We start from the raw sequence: 23,380 nt of genomic DNA on the forward strand, positions 1-23,380 counted from the left end.
ATGATTAGCACACATAATGTGGGGGGGTCTTGGGGAAGGCAATATAGCACAGAGAAGACAAGTAGTGACTCTATAGCATCTTATTGCACTGATGGACAATAACTGTATTGGGATATGTAGTGGGGACTTGATAATGGGGGTAATCTAGTAACTACAATGTTGCTCATGTAATTGTACATTAATGATACCAAAAAAATTTTTTTAATAGAAAATAAAAAAAATTAAGATATAGAAAACAGCCTGTTGGTTGCCAAAGATGGGGAGTAGGCAAAAATGAGTGAAGGTGGCCAAAATGCACAAAATTCCAGTTATAGGATAAATAAGTCCTGGGGATTAATGTGTATGGCATGACAACTATAGTTTACGATACTGTATTGTATACTTGAAAATTACTAACAGAGTAGATCTTAAAAGTTCTCATCACAAGAAGAAAAATTGGAACTATGTGCAGTGATGGATGCTAACTAAACCTATTGTGGTAATCATTTTGCAATATATACTGAATATGTAATATATACAGAATATATTTGAGTATATTAATTCCTTTTGTTATACACCTTAAACTAATACAGTGTTATATGTTAATTACATATCAAGAAAAATGGGAGGAAAAATGACAGGTGCAGGAGCTGCTAATTCTTCTCCAATAGTCTTTCTCCCTTTGTTCCTCTTAATAATAGAAAATCCATTGTTTTAGGAGACAATGGCTGCTTAACTAGAGACTACATTTCCCGGCCTTCTTTGCAGTTAGGTGTGGTGTCCAAGTAATTCAGACCAATGGGATATGAGAAAAAGCCATTTCTTCAATTTCTGGGTTGTGCCCTTACACAGAAGCTTCTAGTTAGCTTTGATATTATTATCTTTATTTCTGGCACTCTGAAAGAAAAACCTTTAGCTCTCTCTTACCCCAACCCTGAGTGCATATATACATATTACCCTATCACTTATCTCACTCTGCTGTAAGAAACCTCTTTATTTTCCAGGCTCAGTGTGGAACTCATTGACTCCTTAGTCATATTTGTCTTCCCAGCACTGAGGAGCAGCCATTGTTTCTGCGATGTTGGAGGGTTTTCATAAATGTTTGCTAAATAAATAAAGGAATTAAGAAATGCTCTGAACTACATCAGGTTTCTCATGTCAATTAAGTTCAACTTACAAGATTTTGCGAGGATCACAGAAAGCATCTCATTCGTTTTTTGCTAGTAACTTAACATAGTTTATAGCAATTTATTGTCTTTCAATAGTTAGCCCTTCCTGTCATGCCAGCTGCCCTATACATACATTAGAGAGTGCATCCATGCCGTCATGTTTCCACAATCCATAATTGTGGAAAATAATCTTTTATTTTCAGAAAATATTTTTTAGTGTATTACTGCATTATTTGGCCAATGGTTAAAATGTCAGTTTCAGAGAATTCAGCAACTACTTCCAGGAAATTCACCTTAAAAAGAAGCTATTAAATATTTTCCTTCAAGCAAAGTTGGTTTGTTTGTGACTGGAGGAGGGGCCTTAACTTGTAGAATTGTCAAGACAATAAAGCAACATTTTAGATAAAAACAAAAACAATAGTTCTGAGGTAAAAAATGTATATAGTTCAGTTGAACATTCACTTGGATACTGTAAAGACAGGAGAAATGCCTTGCCTTCTTTCTCTTTTTTCTTCCAGCTGGTGTATTATTTCCTAAAAAAATCTCATGTCTTCCAAATAGAGTTCATTTACTGGTATAAACTGGACTGCAGCATCTGAGCTGAATTAGGAGGCTAGCATCCATCTTTCACACCTTAATAAAAAACAGCCCAGATTTTACTGAAGTCAGAAAAGCAAAGTTCCTATTCTCTCTTATTCCATAGCACTGAAGTACACACTCTTGAGATATAGAGCTTTAATCCATCATATCAGAGATGAACATTCCATGCTGACAGCTGTTCAGCAACTGGAAGTATAGATGTTAAACTGGTCATCATTATTTGTCCACAAAGCAAATTAGAGCACTCAACACCCAACATGGAATCTTCAATATAGAAGGTGCTAAATCTACTTAAGTCAGCAAATAGTACAGAATAGCTATTATTTTGGGGCTGACAGGAACCACTGTGACCACCTTGTGATGGGTACACTGCAGCATAAAAGGTCAGAAACCAGCAGCCAGAGTGTGACAGCAGAACTTGAATCCGAGGCTTCTAAGCCCAGGTAATCTTCTACTACATGATGTCCTAGTAAATATCAGGGACTATAACTTGAAACTATCAGCATCAGAAATAATAACAAGAAGCCAAATAAGTGCCTCAGGCAATGAAAGCCATCATGGAGTCCGTCATCTGATCTGTTTCATTTACAGACACCTTGTCCAGGGAGGAGATGGTGGGAGCCCTCCAGAGTAACACGCATTCTGCATTTAAGGGAATAAATAGTGCAAGCCAACAGGAAAGGTCTGTTTAGGTTAGTTCAGTTTTTCTTTGCTTTTAAACAGAATGTCATAAATTCTAGATGTTCATATATGAGTGAGGCATTCATATAATGTCTCATGAAATTTTACTTTCACAATGAATTTGAATAGCCTAGGGGAAAAAGTAGTCATATGGATTTAAAACTGCCAGAGAAGAAGACAAATTGGGTGAGCTTTCCCAGGATCCAGCTCTCAAGACCCTCACAAAGGGGGTGGGGAGGCAGCTGTCAAGAACTGCATGTGCAGTGCCACACTGAGAGGTGACACAGACTGGCCCAGGTCACACAACAGGTGTATCTGAGAGCAGACAGACATACCTAAAGTTGTGAGAAATAGCATAAGTAAAAAAATCTCCCTTGCAAAACAATTTACTTGTAAATGGTGAAAGAAGGACTCAACAATAGTAACTATAAATAAAACCTTTATCGATGTCCTATGAGCGCCCACCCATCTCTGTATGCTGCTCTCCTAGCCTTCTTTGTGCTCCAGCAAACTTCTTTTAGTTCTTTGAATATGTTCTTACTCCAGGCATTTGCACATGTTCTTTCTTCTGCAGGGAACCTGGTTTTGCACTTCCTCCACCCCTTTCACCTGGCAAATTCTTACTCCTCAGGTCTCAGATGAAATAGCTGTTTCTCAGGAAAACTTTCTCTGATTCCTGAGAATAATTAAGATTTCCCTGTTTTATGTCCTCATGGCAGCTCACAGGTTTTCATACCGATCACGGTGACTTGAATGCTTGTTCTGCCATCTGCTATGAGACTCTTGACTCCCTGAGGCCAGGGACTATGTCTATATTCCCAGCTCCCAGCACAGGGCTTGGCACGAGGATATTCAGGAAATACTAGTTGAACCAATTACTATCAAACAAAATGACATCTGGATGGTATTTTTCTACTGAATAAAATATGTTCACTTTATAGGGAAAGGGGGTATAATTTAGTAGCTCCTTGAAATTACCAGAAATTACATGCATCAAATTCTCATTTATCTCAGGATAATCCAGAGCATTAAGAAGTTAAAATCTCTTGTTAATATTATAACACTTCTTATGTATAATTATCTTAATTTTGTATTTATTTATTTTATATATAATCATTATTGTCCCCTTCTTACTCTTGAGAATCCTTTCATACCAAATTCTTAGTAAATTGGTAGAAAACAGCTAATTTGACTCTTTGTTTCTTCTCTTTGTTCATTCATTGATCCTTTGGTTTATGCATTGATTAAACCCACTTTTTTTTAGTTAAGTAAAAATTAAAAGTCCTCGCAGAAAAGCCCCATGGTCAATGCCTTGTCCAGCTCAAAGATCCTGAGTCCTGTGTGCATGTGAGCCAAGCAGCGATGGACAGGGAGAAGGTGCCTGGCAGGAGTAGGTGGTTCCCACCGCAAATGCCTACAGGCCCTGCAATACCCAATGGCATCTGTTGTTTGGTGGATATTTTTTCAGGAGATGAATTAGAGAGTGAGTACAACACAGAGTATGTTGTCTAGTCAATGAAACCTTTCTTCTTGAGTCACATATTTTTTCCTCTAAAATTTAGATTCCTTTGGTTAATACAATTTCTCTGAAGAAAATACCTCTTTCCCACAGCTTCCATGAGCTATAGACTCCTAGGATAGGACGAAGGTTTCTACATTCACTTAATCTACAGTATTGGTTTTAGTCACTTCTGTGCTTCAACTAATTTGCACAATAAGAATCTTCTCGCTTGTACACCCCATCTGTTGATGAGGATGAAGCATGTCTGATGTCTAAGAATGACCTTTGACCTTTATGGCAGTTTACCTTTATGTGAGATCTTCACCTAACCCATATTACTGAATCTCACAAAGGGCTACTGGAGAGGTAGGACAGAGGCGAAAGGAAGGCGAAAGAGGGGACGTAAAGCTCTCTGAACACAATGGTCACACACACTGGTGTCTGAGGAAAACCACTTCCAAGACGGGCAGGTTCCAGTCCCGTCCACCTCGGACTGACAGCTTTGTGGTGTTGTCACTCTGTAGCTTGACTTTCCTGTCTGATGTAATGTGCTCTGTAAACTTTTCTACCAGCAGGCTGCTCAGCAAGTATGCCAAATGAATCACTCTTTGGCCTGGATTTCTAATATTTCATATGTCTTATACCTTTGGAAAAACAAAATAAGTGTGTCACTGAATTGCGCTCAGCTTTTAAGAAATACTGAGGTGGAAAGTCACTTCTGCATTAACCTACATCGATGAGCTATTATATAGAAACTGACTAAATGGCTCCAAAGTCATCAGTGTCATTAATGCAGCAAAAAGAGTAAGTTTCTATCTGCTTTAGGCACTCAGTTAAGTCTTTGTATAGAAGGAATACAAGTGAGATGGCCTCTGTATTTGGGGTGCTGTGATAGATTGACTACACAAATGGCCTCTATTCTTTATCTACTTCCCATAGTCACACCTTACATAATATGACTTTGTAGGGGTCCCATTAAGAGAATGAATCTGTCTTCCTACTTTTTGAATACATCCCAACCAGGTGGTTTGTTTTGGCCAATACCATGCAGCACAAGTACAATTGTGCCATTTCTGAGTCTAGGTTTTAAGTGACCTTATATGCCTCTCCACTCCTGTTTCTTTCTCTCTTTGTTTCCTGCTACAGTGTGAGAAGAAATGGGTAATGCTGTTGGAGAAGGAAAGATTGCCTGAAGCAGTAGATCTTCATTGTCTCAAATGAGGTCAAGCTAGACCCGTCATCCTCCAGCTACCCATCATCTGATCACAGGTTCCCCAGAGCCCAGCTGAGACCAGTGCACACTGGCACACTGTTGCCCTGCTAATGCAGACTCATGCAAAAACACGTTTATTCCTGTATGCCACTGAGGTTTTGTGTTAACTGTTACACAGCCATCATTATAGCAAGAGATAACTAATATGGTTCAATATTTTATAGAAAGAACACTTATTTTTAATTACTGGTCATCTTTTTCACTTAATCTGTGAATTGTTTCTTTTTTCATTAAATGTGTATATGCATAATTAATTATATCTCTAGCAATATAAAGTTATGTAGATGAATACAATCTAAGTCCTAAAGACATTACATGATATCTGTAAGCTACATGGACATATAGCAGGCATTCAACCAAGGACTTGTGACTCTAAAGTCAAAGCTCTGTGAAGACTGCACTGGGAAGAGAAGGTGATGGCGATGACCACGGTGGTGATGGAGGAGGAGAAGAGATACCAGAGACACATGGCTGATGACAGGAGTATGGTAGTGGTGATGGTGATGATTTTTAATAGTAACCAAATAGTTATTATGTCAGACACTGTGTTAAAAGAGCTTTATATGCAATGTCACTTAATCCTCACAATATTCCTATGGAGCAGTTTCAATTTTTATCTTCATTTTACAAATGAAAAAGCAGACTCAGAGTTATGAAGGAGCTTTCCCAAGAGTGCACAGGTATTTAAACTTCTGTATGTCTGATTCCACAAATTTTAAAATCTGTGCTCTACTGCCTTCTCTGTATATATCATAGACTTATCTGACATGCAAGGCATAAAAATTAAAAGAAGCCAGAAGAAAAATTAAGGCATATAACCAACAAATCATAACCAGGTTGTTACTTAATTCCTTTCCTTCTATTAAAAAAATATAATCTACTTTCCTTCCCTTTGTATGTGATTTATTTTTGGCTAGTGACATATTAATGATTGTCATATACATGCTTGTACAGTGGGGCTGGCCTGCTTATTGCTCTTGGAATCCTTTGACCATCTTGTACAGTGAACCCAACCTGTGGAATTGTGAGTTAAACAAATGGCTGTGGTTTCAAGCCTCTAAATTTTAGGATGGTTTATTCCCCAACAACTGCTAACCAATGAAGAGGCCACTGAGCAGTGTAATCCCTGTGTGGATGGAGCTGCATCAGACATGTCAGTGCTCAAGGAGTGGCTCTTAAATCCAGGGTAAAGAAGAGCTTCAATAGTGCAGTTCTTACATAGGACCTGATGACCCTTGAGAAAGTTTACGAGGCTGCAGTTTTCCTAGCTTTCCAATAGTAGGAGCCACAAATGATTATTTCATCACCTCCACCCTGGGTCTATAAAATACTATGCATCTGTCCCTGAGGAGCTTGCAGTTGTTGCATTTTTATTTTCTTAATTACAACCAGGTGGGCCTTTAATACAGGAGAGGTTGGTGCCTTGGGTGGTAGCCTCTGCAGCAGATAAGCCCTCAACCACACACCCTCATCCTCTCTACCATCTCTGGAGCTGAAGGCACTGCTCTTTCATTCCCCATGGCCTCCTGCAACACGGATTCTCTTGCTTGCTGCCCTCACTGCTAACGTATCTTCCAGGAGTGCAACCTGTCTTCTCAATAACTATCTCTCTTTCTTAAGGGCATCCCATAGGTCATTGTCAAGCCCTTCCAGGCAACACCAAAGTGTGTCTCTCTCCTCAATAACCCTTTCCACTACCTCAATAAACAGACATCCCACAATCCCAGTTGCTACATGGCCACTCAGGGCCTCTAAGCAGCCTTCTATTTCAAGGAGGGTTAATTGCTCAGCTTCCAGTGTCTCCACCCTTCCCCAGTTCTGGGGAAGGCCCCACCACTCTAGGAGGTGCTTTATCCTAGACCAATTCCCCACTAGGGGTTCTCCAGTATGAAGCCCCACAGATAGGGACTCTCAAGTGAAGCTGCAACCTCTACTGCTGCAGCCACTGGGGCCTCCCCACCATCCACAGCAGGAAGTTCTGGTCATCTCCCCACCATCTGTAGGGGCAGCCTGTCCAAGGGTCACACCCATGAAAATAGATTTTGGATTCAGAGGTCCTGCTGACTACCACTAGATGTAACCCCCAGGGGGAAATTCCAGGGCAAAATGCCTTTGAAAGTGAAATGAGTCAAAGGGAGAAATCAAGTGGAAGAAACCCATTTATTGCCTACAAGTAGTTGTCCACTTCTGCTTGCCTGTGTCTCTCATGACCCAGCTGCAGAAGAAGGGACTCCACCCAACTTCTCTGGTCCAGATATGCCCTGCTCACTCATGTAAGCACCTACTGATATGGAGATGGACTCCTGCTCTCCATCCCTTGGAAACACCTATTGATATGGAGATGCACCAAGACCAGGTGAGAGATTCTGGAAATATTGTAATTTTACCCACACCTTCTCATGAGCTTCAGTCTCACTTCTTTTTTTAAATTTATTTTTAATTTATTCTTATTTTTTAATTTTTTAATTTTGTAATCATTAATCTACAATTACATGAAGAACATTATGTTTACTAGGGTCCCCCCTTCACCAAGTCCCCCCCACAAACCCCATTACAGTCACTGTCCATCAGCATAGTAAGATGTTGTAGAATCACTACTTGTCTTCTCTGTGTTGCACAGCCCTCCCCATTTCCCCCCACACATTATACATGCTAATCATAATACCCCCTTTCTTCTTCCCCGCCCTTATCCCTCCCTACCCTCCCATTCTCCCCAGTTCCTTTCCCTTTGGTAACTGTTAGAACATTCTTGGGTTCTATGATTCTGCTGCTGTTTTGTTCCTTCAGTTTTTCTTTGTTCTTATACTCCACAGATGAGTGAAATCATTTGGTATTTGTCTTTCTCTGTCTGGCTTATTTCACTGAGCATAATACCCTCTAGGTTCATCCATGTTGTTGCAAATGGTAGGATTTCTTTTCTTCTTATGGCTGAATAATATTCCATTGTGTATATGTACCACATCTTCTTTATCCATTCATCTACTGATGGACACTTAGGTTGCTTCCATTTCTTGGCTATTGTAAATAGTGCTATGATAAACATAGGGGTGCATATGTCTTTTTCAAACTGGGCTGCTACCTTCTTAGGGCAAATTCCTAGAACTGGAATTCCTGGGTCAAATGGTATGCTTATTTTGAGATTTTTGAGGAACCTCCATACTGCTTTCCACAATGGTTGAACTAATTTATATTCCTACCAGCAGTGTAGGAGGGTTCCCCTTTCTCCACAACCTTGCCAACATTTGTTGTTATTTGTCTTTTGGATGGTAGCCATCCTTACTGGTGTGGTGATATCTTATTGTGGTTTTAATTTGCATTTCTCTGATAACTAGCAATGTGGAGCATCTTTTCATGTGTCTGTTGGCCATCTGAATTTCTTCTTTGGAGAACTGTCTGCTCAACTCCTCTGCCCATTTTTTAATTGGATTATTTGCTTTTTGTTTGTTGAGGTGCGTGAGTTCTTTATATATTTTGGATGTCAAGCCTTTATCAGATCTGTCATTTATGAATATATTCTCCCATACTATAGGGTACCTTTTTGTTCTATTAATGATGTCCTTTGCTTTTCATCTTGATGTAGTCCCACTTGTTCATTTCTACTTTTGTTTTCCTTGCCTGGGGAGATATGTTCATGAAGTCACTCAAGTTTATGTCCAAGAGATTTTTGCCTATGTTTTTTTCTAAGAGTTTTATGGTTTCATGATTTACATTCACGTCTTTGATCCATTTTGAATTTACTTTTGTGTATGGGGTTAGACAGTGAACCAGTTTCATTCTCTTACATGTAGCTGTCCAGTTTTGCCAGCACCATCTGTTGAAGAGACTGTCATTTCCCCATTGTATGTCCATGGCTCCTTTATCAAAATTAATTGACCATATATGTTTGGGTTAATGTCTGGAGTCTCTATTCTGTTCCACTGGTCTGTGGCTCTGTTCTTGTGCCAGTACCAAATTGTCTTGATTACTGTGGCTTTGTAGTAGAGCTTGAAGTTGGGGAGTGAGATCCCCCCTGCTTTATTCTTCCTTCTCAGGATTGCTTTGGCTATTCGGGGTCTTCTGTGTTTCCATATGAATTTTTGAACTATTTGTTCCAGTTCATTGAAGAATGTTGTTGGTAATTTGATAGGGATTGCATCAAATCTGTATATTGCTTTGGGCAGGATGGCCATTTTGACGATATTAATTCTTCCTAGCCAAGAGCATGGGATGAGTTTCCATTTGTTAGTGTCTTCTTTAATTTCTCTTAAGAGTGTCTTATAGTTTTCAGGGTATAGGTCTTTCACTTCTTTGATTAGGTTTATTCCTAGATATTTTATTCTTTTTGATGCAGTTGTGAATGGAATTGTTTTCCTGATTTCTCTTTCTCTTGGTTCATTGTTAGTGTATAGGAAAGCCACAGATTTCTGTGTGTCAATTTTGTATCCTGCAACTTTTCTGTATTCTGTTATCAGTTCTAATAGTTTTGGAGTGGAGTCTTTAGGGTTTTTTATGTACAATATCATGTCATCTGCAAATATCGACAGTTTGACTTCTTTACCGATCTGGATTTCTTGTATTTCTTTGTTCTGCCTAATTGCCATGGCTAGGACCTCCAGTACTATGTTAAATAACAGTGGGGAGAGTGGGCATCCCTGTCTTGTTCCCGATCTTAGAGAAAAAGCTTTCAGCCTCTTGCTGTTGAGTGTCATGTTAGCTGTGGGTTTATCATATATGGCCTTTATTATGTTGAGGTACTTGCCCTCTATACCCATTTTGCTGAGAGTCTTTATCATGAATGGATGTTGAATTTTGTTGAATGCTTTTTCAGCATCTATGGAGATGATTGTGTGGTTTTTGTCCTTCTTTTTGTTTATATGGTAGATGATGTTGTTGGATTTTCGAATGTTGTACCATCCTTGCATCCCTGGGGTGAATCCCACTCTATTTGTGGTGTATGATCCTTTTGATATATTTTTGAATTTGGTTTGCTAATATTTTGTTGAGTATTTTTACATGGACGTTCATCAGGGATATTGGTCTGTAATTTTCTCTTTTGGTGAGGTCTTTGCCTGGTTTTGGTATTAGGGTGATGTTGACTTCATAGAATGAGTTTGGGAGTATTCCCTTCTCTTCTATTTTTTGGAAAACTTTAAGGAGAATGGGTGTTATGTCTTCTCTGTATGTCTGATAAAATTCTGAGGTAAATCCATCTGGCCTGGGGGTTTTGTTCTTGGGTAGTTTTTTGATTACTACTTCAATTTCTTTGCTCATAATTGGTTTGTTTAGATTGTGTGTTTCTTCCTTGGGCAGTCTTGGAAGGTTGTATTTTTCTAGTAAGTTGTCCATTTCTGCTAGGTTTTCCAGCTTGTTAGCATATAGGTTTTTCATAGTAGCCTCTAATAATTCTTTGTATTTCTGTGGAGTCTGTCGTGATTTTTCCTTTCTTGTTTCTGATTCTGTTGATGTGTGTTGAGTCTCTTTTTCTCTTAATAAGTTTGGCTAGAGGCTTATCTATTTTGTTTATTTTCTCAAGGAACTGGCTCTTGGTTTCATTGATTTTTTTTGATTGTTTTATTCTTCTCAATTTTGTTTATTTCTTCTCTGATCTTTATTATGTTCCTCCTTCTGCAGACTTTAGGCCTCATTTGTTCTTCCTTTCAAATTTCAATAATTGTGACATTAGACTATTTTTTTGGGATTGTTCTTCCTTCTTTAAGTATGCCCGGATTGCTATATACTTTCCTCTTAAGACTGCTTTCGCTGTGTCCCACAGAAGTTGGGGTTTTGTGTTGTTGTTTTCATTTGTTTCCATATATTCCTTGATCTCTATTTTAATTTGTTCATTGATCCATTGATTATTTAGGAGCATGTTGTTAAGCTTCCATGTGTTTGTGAGACTTTTTGTTTTCTTTGTACAATTTATTTCTAGTTTTATACCTTTGTGGTCTGAAAAGTTGGTTGGTACAATTTCAATCTTTTGGAATTTACTGAGGCTCTTTTTGTGGCCTAATATGTGGTCTATTGTTGGGACTTTTTGCCTCTTTTGGGCTAGTGATCATGAGGTGGCCGCAGGCTGGAGGTTTCCACCCTCCCTCATTGCTTCCGCATTTGTGGCCCAACTGAGTTCCCACGCGCGCGCTCTTAGCCCTAACTCCGCCTCCCAACCTAACCTAAAACCTGCCTAAGACCCTAGTGACAGATGAGATAATCAATTCCCATTGGTTTCTGCTACTTCCTTATCTTCCCTTATATAACTAAGCTTCTGATGCAATAAAGCTGAGTTTTGCTGCGCCTCTAAGGCTGACACATCTCCCAGCTTAGTGTGGTTTTGTTTTCCCCGGATCGACACTTGCCGTCTCGCTCATCCCCCCGGGATAACAGACTGGTCCTGCTTGTTCCCCCCCCACCGCGCCTTCTTGTTGCTGAGGAGCAACAACTGGTGCCCCATGTGAGGAATGCTTCACTGATGAGCTAATCGGACCATGGGTAAGTGTATTCCCATAAGCTATGGGACAAACTTCCTCAAAGCCTGATCCTTCCCTTGAGTCCCTTAGGGTCCTTCTCAAAAGCAGGGGCTTAGAGCTTTCTGATAGTCAGGCTCTCAAGACCTGGGAGATTTTAGTTAAGGTCGCCCCATGATTACTGGAGAGTAATTTGTTTGACTGGGAGACTTGGGATTGGGTAGAGCAGCTGGTGCTCAAGGCCCAGGTTAACAGGGGTGAGATCCCCCCTCTAGGGACTTTCCCCACTTTGGCAGCCTTGAAGAGTTGCTTCCCTCTCTGGCCTCCCAAACCACCTGCTAAGGATTCAGGAGATAAGGAGGCCACTGGAGCAAGGGCCCTCTCTCGGGGAAAATTGGGTCCTCTTCCCCCACCTGAAACCACCCCTTCAGGCCAGGAGAGTGATAAAGAGCCTGAGAAGGATTGAAGCGGCCACACCACCGACCCATTTGATACCGCTCCCTGGCCCCCAAAATCCACGACTCCCTTATATCCTCCACTTCCTGGTGTTAGTTCCCCTTCTAACCCTTTCAAATCACCATCAGCCCCCCCTCCCCCATACCAATGGGCAGGGGTTTCAGCTCCTTTCCCATATAAGGACTTAGGCTCCCCTATTGGTTGTCAACCTCAAGAGAATCCAGGGCTCCACCCACAACCCGACCTAGGGCCATATCAGCTATTTCCTGTCAATGTTAATCCCGGAGGTAACCGCCCTGCCCCCTGGTACCCTTGGGAGCCAGGTGACCTTAAGGAGTTAAAGAAGGCAGTTCTTGAGGACGGCCCCAATGCTCCTTGGACTGAGACCATCCTCCAGGGACCATCCGTGCACCGCCGCAGATTGGAGGGCTCTTGCCCGGGCGGTTCTCCCTGGCCCCCTTTATAATAAGTGGTGTGCTTTGTATAAAGAGGAATGCCAGCAATGAGCTGAGAGGAATCTGACATACTCTTTTACATATATATGGATGATATTATCTTTGGGGCCACTTGTTCCCTCAAATTAGACGACCTCTTTAAAAGGTGCCTTTCCCTGCTCAAAAACTACAACTTTCAAATTGCCCCAGATAAAGTTCAACAGATAGCCCCTTTTAAAATTTTAGGAACTACTTTAACATTAGATGTTGTCTCCCCTGTTAAGCCCCAGTTATGTATTCAGGACACATATACGCTACCACAGCTCCAGAAACTGCTGGGGGAAATCAACTGGATGAGGCCCTGGATTCCTATAACCACAGCTGATCTTAACCCTCTTTTCGACCTATTAAAAGGCCTTAACCTAGCCTCAACAGTGACTTTAACCCCTATACATAGAGACACATTGACAAAATTTCAACATGCCATTGATAACGCTGCCTTAAAAAGATATAATCCAAACTTGCCACTAATCCTCTATATTATGGCAGGAGAGACCCTCCTCACTGCCCTTTTGGCTCAGGAGGGAGATCCCATACATTGGATACATCTATCTGTGGGAGGGGCACCCCAAGTGTACTCTATAGTGGATCAAATGGCCGACTGCATTGTCAAGGGATGAGATCTTCCTGTCCATCTTTTTGGGTGTGAACCCCACTCTTTGATCGTCCCTTTTCAGGTCAATGACTTCTCATGGCTACAGAGAAATAATTCCAGATTAGCAATGGCCATGGAAGGCTTTCCGGGGATAGTAGACTGTTACTGTGGTCCCTATAAGTGGATGAGTTCTTTTAGCCAGTTGGTGTGGCAGCCGCCTAAAATGTTCCTATCTGAGGAAGACCTCTCTTTCCCCTCTGTTTTTACCAACAGGGGTAAGCGGGGAGCCTCTGTAGTAATGTTCACCCCAGGCACGAGTGAATGTCCTCCGGCCGTAACCCTCTTTCATGAGGTGCAGGGCTCTGCCCAGTTTAAAGAGCCTTATGCTGTTGTTTTAGCTCTGTCTGAGATCCAAAGCCCTCTTAATCTGTTTTCTGATAGCCTTTACGTCGTCAATCTACTGCCCAACCTTGTGGGTGCACACATCAGACTTGACAATAATCCCATCACTCTTTTGATGATTCAAGCTTGCAATTTGTTAAAACAGAGACTAGTTCCCCTTTTTGTACAACATTTAAGGGGACATCAAGACTTGCCAAGCTTTTTGTCGAGGGGCAATGCTCTTGCAGACCGACTAGCTACAGCCTACATGGTACAGGAGGCCACCTCTTTTCATCAACTTACACACGCCAATTGGAGGGGACTACACCATCGGTTCCCTCAAGTCCCCATCAGAGACTTAAAAAAGATCATTAGAACATTTAAGTCATGCCAGCCCTTTTTACAGGTTCCTCCTCTTCAAAAGAACGGAGTGAACCCTCAAGGCCTGAGGCCCAATAACCTTTGGCAGACTGATGTCACACATTTTGCCCTTTTGGGAAGCTTAAATACATATTTCTAACAGTTGATACCTTCTCCCATGCTTGTTGGGCCACAGCCCATATGGGAGAAAAATCCAAACATGCCATAAGCCATTTTCTCCAGTGCTTTGCCATCCTTGGCTTGCCAGACCAAATCAAAACCGATAATTGTCCCTGCTTTATCAGTAGATCTTTTACTGAATTATTGAGTAAATGGCAAATTTCTCATACCACTGGAATTCCTTATAACCCTAAAGGACAAGCAATCGTACAAAAACACAATCATATCCTCAAATGTCAATTAATAAAACAAAAAGGGGGAACATTCCCCCCCATGATCAACTAAAGATGGCATTATTTACTCTAAATATTTTGAATTTTGCCAAAGGCGAACACTTCTCACCCTTCCAAAAGCACTGGACAACAACTGTTCCTTATCATATGGTTAGAGTCCGATGGAAGGACCCCCTTACTGGAGAATGGAGAGGCCCAGACCCCCTCATTATAGCTGGAAGGGGATTCAGCTGTGTCTTTCTGACCAAATGATGAAAAAAGGCCGATCTGGGTCTCTGCAAGAGAGATCTCAAGTATTACCCCCCCTATGGAGGGGGAGTTCACTAATGTCAATGACGACCCAGAAGGCCCCTTGCCTCCTGAGGATATCTCTCTTCTCTCTTTCAGAGTCCACAATGAACCCAATGATGCTGGTCTTCCTGTTAATAGTGATGAATCTCCCATTAGCTAAGACAGGATTTGGAGATCCCGGTCAAGCAAGGGCCATACTACGAAAGATCATTAGAGACCCCTGCATGGCCTGTGCTTTCACCAAGACACCTCCCCCCGTAACCTGTTATACTTCTACCAAAACCTACCCTAATGGGCAACGGGCAGCTACTCTTATGAAAGGGAGAGAAAATGGATGCCCTGGAAGGGTTCTCAATCACAAATGTTGGCAAGGCCCCAAAGTATCCTCACCCACCCCAGGAAAACCCCCCTCTAATTGTCCTTGCACCACTTTTCAAGCCTCCATTCATGCTACATGCTATCAGGAGTTTAGCCCCTGCACTCACCATAACAAAACATACTGGTATGCGATTCTGACAAAAGGCAAGGCTGAATATGCTGACTGTCAAAAGAATAGGGGACAGCAAGTCTGTTGGAATACATATGCCCCTATAGGCATCTCTGATGGGGGCGGAGTCCAAGATCAGGCTCGACAGCACAAAATTAAAAAAGTAATAGACAGGCTGATTGAAGACCAAAATCCCCCAATTTACCACCCTCTTAGCCTCCCGGAGATCAGGGGAGAATTGCTTCTTGATCCTGAAACACAATCAATCATACAGGCTGCTTTTACCTTACTCAATAGAACCAATCCTGATTTAGCGAAGGATTGCCTGCTGTGCCTGAAGCTGGGACCATTACGGGCCAATGCTCTCCTTGTTAACCTGTCAACAGGCTGAGCCCCAGTGCCAGCTGTTACCCCCAAGTTCTAGAGTCTGTCTAGACCCTCTTTCCCCTAAAGGCCCATGCTTCAAAGCTGACCCCAGTTCTGATAATACTAGTGAGACAGATGTGGGCAGAATCCACTATTCTTTTTGTCAACAAAATATTACTGTGAATAATACCTTTCTCTGTCCCCCTTATGGAACAGTCTTCATTTGCGGGGAAGACGCATTTAGCTTTCTCCCAATGAAATGGAAGGGGCTTTGCGCTCCGGCTGTAATTTTCCCTGACATTGAAGTAGTCCCTAATAATCAGAGCCTCCCTATTCCTGCTTTGGACCACATCGGAGGTAGATCAAAAAGGGCCATTCATGTTATCCCTCTGCTTTTAGGCCTTGGAGTAGCCACCAGAGCTGCCACAGGAGCAGCAGGATTGGGGACCTCTCTGCATTATTATAAAGTCCTTTCTCAACAGATGATCGATGACATACAAGCTGTAGCCAGCACAATTCTTGACCTTCAAGCACAATTAGATTCCCTCATGGCAGTAGTCCTACAGAACCGTAGGGGGCTTGACCTCCTCACAGCTGAAAAGGGAGGCTTATGTCTCTTTTTACAGGAAGAATGCTGCTTCTATGCGAACCGCTCTGGCATAGTCCAAAATAAGGTCAAACAACTTCAAGAAGACCTCGAGAGACATGGACAAGAATTACAAGCCAATTTTTTAGACTGAGTTACATAGGTGGTTACCCTATCTTCTGCCCCTCCTTGGTCCTATCCTTCTTTTGCTCCTACTTTTCACTTTTGGGCCCTGCCTTGTTAACAAGATTATCCAGTTTGTCCAAAAAAGAATTGAATCAATTCAGTTGATGAGCATGCAAGTACAATACCTGAGACTTGCCACAGAAGCCAGTGACCCCTACAGTTGCTGTAAGCCTTATGATGCAGCAGTGTCCATTGATTCCCCCTGACTATCTCCCCATGTGCCCATGACAGGTAAGATCTCCATGGTGGAGACATCCTAAGATAGGCCTCAGAGGATGAGTAAGCTTGGGACAACCGAGGAGCTGCAAGGTACCCAGTGACGGGTAAGATCCCCAGAGGGGGACAACCTAAGACAGGGGCCTTGCCTGCCGGGACATCCCAGAGCATTTATAAAACAAAAAGGGGGAATTGTTGTGACCTTTTGCCTCTTTTGGGCTTGTGACCATGAGGCAGCTGCAGGCTGGAGGTTTCCACCTTCCCTCATTACTTCCGAATTCATGGCCCAACTGAGTTCCCACGCGCGCGCTCTTAGCCCTAACTCCGCCTCCCAACCTAACCTAAAACCTGCCTAAGACCCTAGTGACAGATGAGATAATCAATTCCCATTGGTTTCTGCTACTTCCTTATCTTCCCCTATATAACTAAGCTTCTGATGCAATAAAGCTGAGTTTTGCTACGCCTCCAAGGCTGACACATCTCCCGGCTCGGTGTGGTTTTGTTTTCCCCGGATCTCTGGGGAGGGTGACGGAGCTATCAACACTTGCCCTCTCGCTCAGCCCCTGGGGATAACAGGCTGGTCCTGCTTGTCCCCTCCCCACCTTCTTGTTGCTGAGGAGTAACAGTCTATTCTGGAGAATGTTCCATGTGCACTTGAGAAGAATGTGTATCCTGTTGCTTTTGGATGTAGAGTTCTATGGATGTCTATTAGGTCCATCTGTTCTAGTGTGTTGTTCAGTGCCTCCATGTCCTTACTTATTTTCTGTTCAGTGGATCTATCCTTTGGAGTGAGTAGCATGTTGAAGTCTCCTAAAATGAATGCATTGCATTCTATTTCCTCCTTTAGTTCTGTTAGTGTTTGTTTGACATATGCTGGTGCTCCTGTGTTGGGTGCATATCTATTTATAATGGTTATATCCTCTTGTTGCACTGAGCCCTTAATCATTATGTAATGTCCTTCTTTATCTCTTGCTACTTTCTTTGTTTTGAAGTCTATTTTGTCTGATACTAGTACTGAAACACCTGCTTTTTTCTCCCTGTTGTTTGCATGAAATATGTTTTTCCATCCCTTGACTTTTAGTCTGTGCATGTCTTTGGGTTTGAGGGGAGTTTCTTGTAAACAGCATATAGATGGGTCTTGCTTTTTTTTATCCATTCTATTACTCTGTGTCTTTTGATTGGTGCATTCAGTCCATTTACATTTAGGGTGATTATTGAAAGAAATGTACTTATTGCCATTGAAGGCTTTAGATTCGTGCTTATGAAAGGTTCAAGGGCAGCTTCTTTAGTATCTTACTGTCTAACTTAACTCGCTTATTGAGCTGTTAATAACACTGTCTGGTGATTCATTTCTCTCCCTTCTTATTCCTCCTCCTCCATTCTTTATATGTTGGTTGTTTTATTCTGTGCTCTTTTGTGTTTCCTTTAACTGCTTTTGTGGGTAGTTGATTTTATTTTCTGGCTTTAGTTACTATTTGGTTGGTCTGCTTTCTTTGCCATGATTTTATTTTATCTGGTGACTTCTATTTAGTCTTAGGAGTGCTCCCATCTAGAACAGTCCCTCTAAAATACCCTGTAGAGGTGGTTTGTGGGAGGCAAATTCCCTCAACTTTTGCTTTCTGGGAATTGTTTAATTCCTCCTTCATATTTAAATGATAATTGTGCTGGATACAGTATCCTTGGTTCAAGGCCCTTCTGTTTCATTGCATTAAATATATCATATCATTGTCTTCTGGCCTGTAAGGTTTCTGTTGAGAAGTCTGATGATAGCCTGATGGGTTTTCCTTTGTAGGTGACCTTTTTCCTCTCTCTAGCTTCCTTTAAAACTCTGTCCTTGTCCTTGATCTTTGCCATTTTAATTATTATGTGTCTTGGTGTTGTCCTCCTTGGGTCCCTTCTGTTGGGAGTTTTGTGTACTTCCGTGGTCTGATCGATTATTTCCTCCCCCAGTTTGGGGAAGTTTTCAGCAATTATTTCTTCAAATACACTTTCTATTCCTTTTTCTCTCTCTTTTTCTTCTTGTACCCCTATAATGCAGATATTGCTCCTCTTGGATTGGTCACAGAGTTCTCTTAATATTGTTTCATTCCTTGAGATCCTTTTATCTCTCTCTGCATCAGCTTCTATGCGTTCCTGTTCTCTGGTTTCTAGTCCATCAATGGCCTCTTGCATCTTATCCATTCTGCTTATAAATCCTTCCAGAGATTGTTTCATTTCTGCACTCTCCCTCTGGATGTCATCCCTTAGCTGTTGAATATTTCTCTGCAGCTTCATCAGCATGGTTATGACCTTTATTTTGAATTATTTTTCAGGGAGTTGGTTAGATGTATCTCCCCAGATTCCTTCTCAGGGGAGACTGTCTGGTTTAATCTGATCTGTGTCAAATTTTTCTGCCTTTTCATGGCGATAGAGGCAGTTGCTGGAAGATGGCGCATGTGTCGGCTGGGAGAATGTTCCTTCTTGCTGGTTTGTGTCCTTCCTCTCCTGGGAGAACAGCAACCTCTAGTGGCTTGTGCTGGGCAGCTGCACGCAGACGGGCTTCTGATTCTTGTCCGGCCACTGTGGAGTTAAGCTCCACGGTTGCTATGGGCATGGCCTGCCTCAGGCTGCTACTTTGATATGGCGGAGCCGCATTGGAGGGGAAACAGGTAGGAGGCTGTTTATAACCATGAGGTGCCTCCAAGCTGCACTGCTGCCCAGGGGGATCGGGCACCCAGAGTTCACCGGGATTCCCAGCTGCTGGGCTAAGTGTCCCAGGACACTTCCATCCAGCTGTGGGGTCCCTGTCCCTTTAAGACTTTCAAAAAGCACTCGCTTTTCTTTGTTCTGGGGTGCCAGCTGTGGGGACCCACTCACAGGTCTTACTGTCCCATTTCCCTAGTTTCCAGCACTCCATGCATACACTGTGTCTGCGCTCTGGTGCGGATGGCTAGGGCTGGGTGTTTAGCAGTCCTGGGCTCCCTCTCCCTCCCCACTCCAACTCCTCTCCCCCCACCGGGAGCTGGGGTGAGGGGTGCTTTGGTCCCGCCGGGCTGGGGCTTGTATCTTACCCCCTTCACCAGGCTCTGGGTTCTCGCGGGTGTGGATGTGGTTTGACTGTTATCCTGTGTCTTCTGGTCTCTCTTTTAGGAAGAGTTGTCTTTGTTGTATTTTCAAAAATATATATGGTTTTGGGAGGAGATTTCCGCTGCTCTACTCATGCCGCCATCTTGGCTCCATCCCCTGTCTCACTTCTTTTGGAGCCGCCCTGTCCCACTCAGCTAACTCCCTAGAGCCCATGCTTTTACTGTGGAATCTCCATGAATGGTGAAGTCTTCTAAGAAATATAGTGCAGCCAGTCAGCCCTACCCCATGTTCTATCTTTTGTGTTCTGGGGAGCAGTCACACCAGGCTTCCTGACACTCCTTAGGCATGTGTCTTTCTCAGTGCATTTGGCAGTTGTTCTCTGCCCACAACCTCAGAACTTTCTACTTCTTTCTCTTACTCCATCCACATAACCAATATTTCATCCTCATTGAGATTTCTCCCTATTCTCCCAACCCATCAGTGCCCACCATGGATTTACTCAACCCCATCCCCAGGGTGATCACTGCAACAACACTCTCAGTGGGATCTTGTCTTCTTGGTGGTACCACCCAACAAGCTACTAATTCTAGAGTTTCTGGTGAAATTTAAACAGCACGGCACGGACTGCTTGAACTCTGAAGGTCTAGTTTCCAGCTTCTACTAGCTATTTGCTAATATTGTACTATTAATCATTAATACTGAACATGTACCTTATATCAAGAACTTGGCATCTATAACTTAGTACTGATAACAAGATATGACAAATTTTATTATCAGTCCCATTTTCCAGATGTCAAAAATGAGACCTGAACAAATATCACATGGCTATTGATAAGTTTTGAGTCCATGTCTGTCTGACTCCAGTCCTGACCCCGAGGCTCTATACTTTCTTCTCAAACTGGAAATGCTCTTGGCATCACAGACTCTGTTCTCAGACTCACCAGTGACAGCACGATTCTCCCCCTTCCTTCCTATCTCAAAGAAAGGCCACCTCCCTTTCTGCCTCATTAATTCCTTCTTTAATGGACTACTGCTTACCTCTCCCATACCTTCTAAGATCATTTCAGTTCAGCAATCCCCTTCTGTGTGACTTTAATCTGCTCTTAACTACTAGTATTTCTCCTCAGCCTAAAAACAGTCCCCAAAGTCAAGAGCTCAGCTGGCTGCTCGGCACAGATCTTCCTGAATGTCTCGTGGCAACTGAAACGTGACCTGTCCAGGACAGAACTCAGCAGATGCCACTCATCCCTGCCCTCCCTCCTCTGCCTCCCGCAGACCTGTTCCACTCTTGTGCACTCATCCACTAATAAAAACATACTTAATTTAAAAATCTTTTCTCATAAGCAAAAGTTCACATAAGTGACTATTAATTCTACTATTAATATCAAAATAGTACTTTTTCTATTAATGGAAAGCAAGCTTAAACATTAAGCTGGTGATACTATAAAATATATCAGGTAGATAACTATAAATTCTGCGATTTCACTAATGAAATAAAAAATGTTTAAGGTATCTAGAAACTTGGAAAGAGTTCATACATTAGCTCTCTACACCTTGATAGTTCTTGGTTATGAAAATTATCTCAAACTGGTATAGTAACACTCATCATATTTAAAAAAAGCAATATTATATGAAGAGAGATCTGTAAATATAAAAAAATACTTTGATGTAATAAAATAATTCACTGAAGCACACCAAGTAGAAATTAGTTCTTATTAGTTGTTATTCCCTAGTCTATAAACTCTATACCGGCAAGATGGTTATAGATTTTGCTCTACACTACATCCCCAGTACCTAATACAGTGCCAGTTTATAGTTAATATTTAATAAATACTCATTAATTAACAAATCATGGGAGAATTTAATGTAATGGGGTAGAGAAATCTTAATAACAAATGGATCCCATGTGATACCTATTTTTCACTTCTGTAGCTATACTGAGCAGGTGAAAGGCCTCCTTTGCATAGTCACCCAGGGGTCCAGATTATTGGGAGCTCTTTCACCAGCACCTTGTAGCTCTGACTAATCCTCTGAATGCTGTCTCCATTCTAGCCAGCCAAGAAGAAAATACAGCATGGAGGAATATTTCATGAAGTTTATGAGTTAGGCTTGAAATCAGTGCACATTACTTCTGCTCTTACATTCCACTATCTAGAACTCAACCACAGTGCCACACTTACTGTAAAGGAAGCTAGGACATGTAGTCCAGTCATGTGCCCAGAAAGAAGAGGTGATCATGAAATTTGGTAATAGTCTAAATCACGTGTAATGTCCTTCACCTTTGAAAAGGCTGGAACTGGACTCCATCTTGTTTTTTTGAAGCAAAATATCTTTGCCCACATAAAAGTGAATTAGGTGGACAATCTCTCTTCTGTTCATATAACAAAAACATGTAAAAAGAACACTTGTATGCCAAAGAATGAAGTTACTTTTCATATCAATTCATTGTGCCCCTACTTATCCTACCTTTGAAACTAAAATCTTGGTGTAATCATCAAGACTTCCCTCTATCCTTCTATTTGACCTGTCATCCAAAGTACCCTACTCCCTCAGCAATAAGACTAAAATCCAGCCTCATCTATCTGTATTGTTTATTCCTTTTTCAGGAACAGACCATTAACTTTAAGAGATGCAATGGCTTGTAAAATGGTCCTCTTGCCACTAGAATCTCGATAGTGCAATTGATTAAACATCTTTTTTCCATTAACTTTATGTTACTAAAAACAAAACCACTAGGTTTCATCCCAGGTTAATAAAGCAAAACAAACAAAACACCAAAACCTCTTCTTGGCCTCCCTGGAATTGACAGATAAATCCAAGCTCTCTAACTTGCCATTACTTTCATCTAAGTGCCTTTCTGGACTCACTCCCTAAGGTCACTCTATCCTGTAGTTCAACTTCCCACCACCATGGTCTTCATGTCCAATTCCAGTCCATGTTAGGCCTGTGACTTTATGCCATATCAATTTCCAACACTATGCCTTCTTTGCACAAGCTTCGCACCTAACTGAAATTTCTTCCTTCCTTGCTTCCTCAATTACCTTCATTTTAAGAAACTAGTTGAACAATTATCTCTTCTAGAAGATTTTTCTTATTCATCACAGGCCCAGTTGGCTGATCCATCCTTTGTGAGGCTTTGTTTGATTTTTCTGCGATGACGCCACCCCGTGGGATTGTGCCCTGGTCTGCTTACAGCTTTTGATCCCCTTAAGGTTATCAACTCAATCCAGGGACAACTGTGTCTTACTTGCCTTGGTACACTGAACACCCAAGATAGCTTATAATATATTATGGGTGCCTACATATTTTTTCAAAAGAATGAAAATCAAAGTGAGATCATCATCCAGGTACAGCTTTTTCTTGGGAATAGAGGACTGTATCGAAATTGGGAGCAAGAATATGGATACAGTTTTTATAATCTGAATGCATTCTTTCTCTTTGTGATTCTCAAGAAATCCTCATCATCACCATCCTCATGCAGTCAGTTTTAGTCCACTCTCATCCCACATACATAACTCAGGACTACCTTCGTTGCTTTGCCTCATCAACCAGACGGCGTAATTTTAAAAGATTATCTAATTTCCCGAAAAGTTCACAAGGGTTCGAAAACTTCCTGCTAGAGCAACATATGCTTCATTTTGGGGCCTTTTAGCCAATTTGATCACTACTTAAAGCCACAAATGAGTCTTGCTGAGATTTCTCTAAGCCAGACAAGGTCAAGATGCCACTGACCTCAGAGGAATGTTGCATCATACGGCTCCGATGAGCAATAACACTTCTAAATGCTGATACTCAGTTCTGACTTAGAACAAGGGCTCTTATCTGGGGATAAGAGTGAGA

At 41.8% G+C, this 23,380-nt stretch overlaps 1 protein-coding gene across 1 annotated transcript; it reads left to right on the forward strand.

Annotated features, from left to right (window-relative positions):
* The first annotated feature begins 11,538 nt into the window (after nucleotides 1-11,538).
* LOC118917643 (syncytin-1-like) lies at nucleotides 11,539-17,017 on the forward strand. Its single transcript, XM_036895677.2, has 2 exons — nucleotides 11,539-11,668; nucleotides 14,730-17,017. The coding sequence occupies exons 1-2, from the start codon at nucleotides 11,665-11,667 to the stop codon at nucleotides 15,509-15,511; spliced, it is 786 nt and encodes a 261-aa protein (XP_036751572.2). The 5' UTR covers nucleotides 11,539-11,664; the 3' UTR covers nucleotides 15,512-17,017.
* Nucleotides 17,018-23,380: the final 6,363 nt, after the last annotated feature.

Source organism: Manis pentadactyla, chromosome 13, assembly GCF_030020395.1.
Source record: "Manis pentadactyla isolate mManPen7 chromosome 13, mManPen7.hap1, whole genome shotgun sequence".
NCBI classification, from domain to species: domain Eukaryota; kingdom Metazoa; phylum Chordata; class Mammalia; order Pholidota; family Manidae; genus Manis; species Manis pentadactyla.